At 55.8% G+C, this 5,542-nt stretch overlaps 1 protein-coding gene across 1 annotated transcript; it reads left to right on the top strand.

Moving 5' to 3' along the window:
- Positions 1–520: 520 nt before the first annotated feature.
- On the top strand, positions 521–1,947 carry LOC311188093 (ubiquitin carboxyl-terminal hydrolase 17-like protein 6; the record flags this gene model as incomplete). The annotated part of the gene is given in 2 exon segments (XM_084259856.1): positions 521–704; positions 707–1,947. Coding segments are annotated over 2 exon segments (1,425 nt in total).
- Positions 1,948–5,542: the final 3,595 nt, after the last annotated feature.

Below are 5,542 nucleotides of genomic sequence, written 5' to 3'. Positions count from 1 at the left end.
TCGTCCCCAGCCTTATTCGGGTCCCGAGCCCCGGACGCTGAGGGGGTCGGAAGGGGCCTGATGGCTGTCCCTGTCCAGCCGTGGGCAGCTGGGGCGCTGAGTGCCTCGTCAGGCCGCACCTGTGCCAGGTCGGGCCCGGCAGACAGGAGGCCGGGAGGGGTCACCCAGCGCCGACTCCCCGTGGAGATGCCAGCCCGGAAGGGCCACGCCCAGCGCTGCCCGGCAGGCCGGTGACCGGTGGGGGTCGGGGGCGGGGCCTCGGCGCGGGGCGGGGCCAGCGGCTATAAAAGGGCGCGGGCCGGTCCTGCAGGTCATTCGGAGCCAGTGGTCCGGACGCGCGCATCCTCCAGTGGCTCCTCTTGACCCCGGCAGGGTAGACTCCGGACCTCTCCCCCGACTCGGAGCTTCAGCCTCAGGACTGGACGCGCTCGCAGCCTCTGGACCAGGATTGTGGGGCCCTGGAGCGCTGACCTGCTTCCCCCGAGACAGACGCTCGTCCCTCCGGCCAGGTGCGCGCGGCATGGCTCCGGGGCCTGCGGAGACGACCGGCTGCCAGGGCCGCCTCGGGCGCCAGCTGGGGCCCGGCCAGGTGGGGGCCGGGCTGCGCAACCTGGGGAACACCTGCTACGCCAACGCGGCCCTGCAGTGCCTGACCTACACGCCCCCGCTGGCCGGCTACCTGCTGTCCCGGCCGCGCGCGCCCTCCTGACCCGGCGGCTGTCCTGCACGCTCTGCGCCATGCGGGCGCACGTCTCCCGCGCCCTCCTGCACCCCGGGGAGGTGGTGTCGCCCGTGAAGGAGCTGCTCGCCGGCTTCCATGCCTGGCGCCAGGAAGATGCCCACGAGTTCCTGATGGTCACCGTGGGCGCCATGCAGGGCGGGTGTGTGAGCGAGCTGGCGGCCGCGCACCCACAGCCCCAGGACAGCACCCTGGTGCGGCGGCTCTTCGGGGGCTACTGGAGGTCCCAGATCCAGTGCGTGCGCTGCTGCGGAGTCTCCACCACGCTGGAGCCCTACCTGGACATCGCCCTGGACATCCAGGCCGCCGACAGCGTGGAGCAGGCTCTGCAGGACTTGGTGAAGCCGGAAAGCCTGGACGGGCCCGACGCGTACCACTGCGCTGCCTGTGGCGACAGGGGGCCCGCCGCCAAGACGCTGGCTCTGCATGCCCCTCCCCAGGTCCTCATCCTCATGCTCAAGCGCTTCGGCGGCCCCACAGGCGGCAAGGTGGCCAAGCCCGTGCGCTACCCACAGCGCCTGGACCTGCAGGCCTTGCTGTCTGAGCAGTGGGCGGGGGCCCTGGAGTACGAACTCTATGCGGTGCTGGTGCACGCAGGCTGGGGGTGTCACCAGGGACACTACTTCTGCTACGTGAGGCCTGGGAAGGACCGGTGGTATCGCATGGACGATTCTCAGGTCACCTCATGCAGTGTCTCCTCTGCCCTGAGCCAACAGGCCTACGTGCTCTTTTACATGCAGAAGATGGAACTGGACAGGGCCAGCGAGCAGGACTCCCCTGGCGGGCCACCCCCAACACTGACCACCACAGGTGTGGACCCGCTCCCTCAGGCCCATCGGGAGCCTTTAGGAGACCGGCCTCCTGCGGTCCCCGAGCCCCAGGTGCCTGTGCGAGAGACCCCAACCCGTCCGGTTACCTTGGACCAGTGGAGAAAGCATCAGGAGCACGAGCGACCCAAGCCTGCCCTCAAGCTCAGGGAGGTGGACCGTGCCCTGCCCGCCGACGCGGTCGTGATCCACCGGCCCAGACAGCCCGCGGGGTCCAGAGCGGGTCCTGCTCAGCACGACACTGGCCAGCCGCAGCCTTCAGCCTGGGCACATGCTGCTCAAGGGCCAGCCCCCGTGGGCAGAGCCCCTGGCATGGGAGGGAGAACCACAGTCACCAAGGGGAAGAACAGGAAGGCCCAGAGGGTCCTGCTTGCCTTCTAGACACCGACTCCCATATCCGGTCATCCAGGCCGAGCTGACAAGATCACATGAACACCCAGCATCCTGCGTGTCCCAGGGGAGGCCCACCCCGCCAGACCCACCCAAACCCAGTGCTCCTCACCCTCAGCACCTTGGGCATGACCCGGGAACGTTCCTTCCCCTGCCCAGCAGCAATGAGATTCCCAAGCGCTCCCCAGCTCCGTGTGGGCCAGGTGCATGGGTCCAGTGGAATCGCACTCCTGGCACGGGGTTCCCTAGTTTTGGTCACACCTGACCCTCCAACTGTGGCGGGGAAGAAAGGGCAGAGCCTTGGCCTGGGCGCAGGTGGCCCACACAGCACACTCAGCCTTGTCCTAGGATGAGTTTTATTGCAAAGCTACTCAGCTGTCCCCAATGTGCCACAGACCAGCTCAGCGGTGGCGGGAGATCGAGACAGTCTCAGGGTTGAGTGAGAACGAGCAAAAGGTGGTCGAAGGAATTAGGGCTTGGGACAAGAAAGAATGACACACAGACACACTCAAGGGAGAGTGAAAATCTGAGTGCGATTTATTGAAAGCAGCCTTCTCTTTTTATACATTTTTACAGTAATTGCTTCATTATGTTTCGCACAGTATGTGGTTAATCATTTATCAAGGTATACGTGAATGCCGTGACACATAACATTACATTTTGCTTATTATTTTTCAAGAAATCAAGAACAAATCAAGAACATTTCATATTCTACCCTCCTCGATGGAGGTTTGTTCTAGATCTTCTGATTCATTGTTATGATTGTACTTTCTTATCATCATTCTATTTTTATATGTCCTATATTTTACTATTTATCCTCATAATTGTGTTTGGCTATATTGTTTACTACAAGTAATAGAATCTGTTTCCCATAATTGCATTCCTTCACTATGAGGCTAGTAACTGGTAATGATTAACAACATGTTTTGGTGGTGCCTCAACAACTCCCAGGCCTGTTTGTTCCAGTTATTTTCCATAGATGAAAAGGTGGGAACCATTAAATCCCCTCGGGGACTGCGCCTGTCTTAGGTTGTCAGAACTTGCTTTCTGATCTTACCCGTCATTGACTGTCCAGTCCAGCACGCAGGGGCAGAGGGCTAATTGTGCCAAAACAGCACAGCCACCCAATATTAATGCGAAATTGTGGCAATTGTAACATTGCTCTCAGGAGCCGCCACACCAATGGAAAGCTGTTCTGCATCCAAGGAGTCGCTCTCCCGAGGCGTGCAGTGCAAGGCGGGAGCAGGAGAGCCTCCCGGCGCCCGTGAGGGACACCTGGCCTAGCAAGTTGGGCGTGTCCCTGGTCAGGAGGCAGCACGCTCCATCCTGGAAGGACCTGAGCCTCAGGAGCCACTGCATGTTAACAGGGTGGTCCCCAGGTAAGGGGGAGGTTCCCTGCCCCACACAAGAGAGGGTGGAGCTGAGCAGGAAGAGAAGAGGAACTGGCAGAAGAGGCTGAGGAAGGAAGGAAGCAGGATGGAGCCAGGAGACCTGGAGGAGGCTCATGGAGCCTAGAGTCACGTGAAGAAACTGCGCTTGTCTTTGGTCGTGGACTGGGTGACACAGATGTGGGTGAGACCCGTGGGGAGGTGACAGTGGCAGCTCTTATCTTGATGTTGATTTTGCTCTTTTCCTTCCGGGCTTGTCCAGTTGTTTGTAACCCTTTTCTGTGGGTCCCCACTGGAAGATGCTTTAGACTTGTGGCAGGCTTTGGGGCCTTGTTCTGGGCCGATCCCATAGGGATGGACTTTTACCCACGAGGGGACGGGTAACTTTGGGTGTTTCATTTAGAAACTAGACTGTTTGCCTTTCCTGTATTGTTTCCTAGTTTTATTAAAGTTCCTTCCCATTAAAGTCTCCTATGTTTTGTGTTGATGCGGCGGATGGCAGAACCCATTTAGAATAGGCAGGTTTGCGGGGTTTGGGCTGCCCCGCTCCATGCCCTATAACACATGGAGTCACCATGGGGTGCCTTCTCCTGCGCCTGTTCTCTGTGAACTCACAACACTGTTTAATGTAGCATGTACGTTGCTTTCAATTAACAGTGTGTGACCAAAACGATACGGTATATACAGCTGAGGACCCCCAAGGGGCACAAAGCATTTCTACCTTCTGAGCCTTCTGAGAGGACCTGTTGAGAAAGAGATCCATAGTGGTTTCTGGGTGGCGCCGTGGGAGTTCAGTTCCTGATAGGATTTAGTCTGCTTAGAAATGCCAGAGCAGAGTGGGTGGTGGGGGGAGGGTGAGAAGCACCAGGGCTCCCTGAAGCAAGGCCCCAGGGCATGACTAGTGGTACCTGTGGCCCCCACCTGCAGAGGCACTGCTCCCCTGGGATCACACACCCTCAGCACCTCCGATGGGGACACCCTTGGGGGTGGGGCACCCGCCTGCTGTGTTTTATGGGAGTGGCATTCTTGGCATACTTCTAAGTTCTCTGATAGCAGGCATTGCCTGTAGCCCCTCGTTTTCTCTGAAGAAGGGAGTGTGGGTGGCGGGAGGGCTATCTAGGACTAGATGGAGGGATTGAATCCGGCGATAAAATTAACCTAGTGAAATCTGGCAAGAGGGAAAGTGATTTCGAGTGATTTGGGAAAGTTACCTTATCCTTCCCAAAAGATGAATAAAGATCAAATGTACCTTACGTGACATGTGTGTGCCCATTGTTTTTTTAATCAGAATGTGTTTATCATTTCTTGCAGATGCTTTTGCCCGCTACTAAGACATGTAATTTTTGTGATGATATTTGTCATGGTAAAAGTTCTGAGTAGTGTCATGAGGATCGGGAGCTGAAGATGGGGTGTCCTTCGTGACTCAAATGTCTGCACCTTCCTCCCTAGTTGGCCTGTTTGGGTTTTGCTGCTTGCATTCTGCAGAAATCGATGATCACGGCCATGGGTGCTCCATTCTGGAGACCAACAGTCATTAGAAAAGCGGGGGAAGTGATCAGATCATTGTTCGGGCCATAGCCAAAGCCTGCACTCAGGGCCCGGGTGTGGGCTGCTGCTCCCTTCCAAGCCGGGCCTCGTAATTCTGGAGTGAGACACCGTCTCTCCCACTCATACTTATTTACTTTGCTCATTTATATCAGACAGAAAAGTTTCAGAATTAAAGCACAGTAGCTTACGCTGTCTTTCAACAGGGAATCTGATGGGGCCTCCCCCAAGGTGCAGCCCGCAGCCTCTGCAGCGCTGGTTAGATCCCTGGCCTCCAACGGGGGGGCGGGGATTTTCTCACAAAACATACAAAAAAAAAAAAACAAATGAGCGAAAACAATCACCAACAAAAACAGAAACAAACACTCACAAAAACAAACAAAACCAAAAACGAACACTAACAAAAATTAAAGAAACAAACAAACATAAACAAACAAAAACAAAACAAACACTAACAAGAAATAACAAAAACAAACAAAAATAAACAGAAACTAACAAATACAAACTAACAAAAACAAACAGAAACAAACACCAACAAAAACTAACGAAAACTAACAAACACTAACAAAAACTAACAAAAACAAACTCACAAAAACAAACAAAAGCAAACAAACAGAAAAAAACAGAAACAAACAAAAACAAACACTAACAAA

The sequence above is a fragment of the Talpa europaea genome, assembly GCF_964194135.1.
Source record: "Talpa europaea genome assembly, contig: HAP1_SCAFFOLD_185, whole genome shotgun sequence".
NCBI classification, from domain to species: domain Eukaryota; kingdom Metazoa; phylum Chordata; class Mammalia; order Eulipotyphla; family Talpidae; genus Talpa; species Talpa europaea.
Note: the sequence above shows the minus strand (reverse complement) of the source record. Positions and strands in the feature narration are given on the sequence as shown.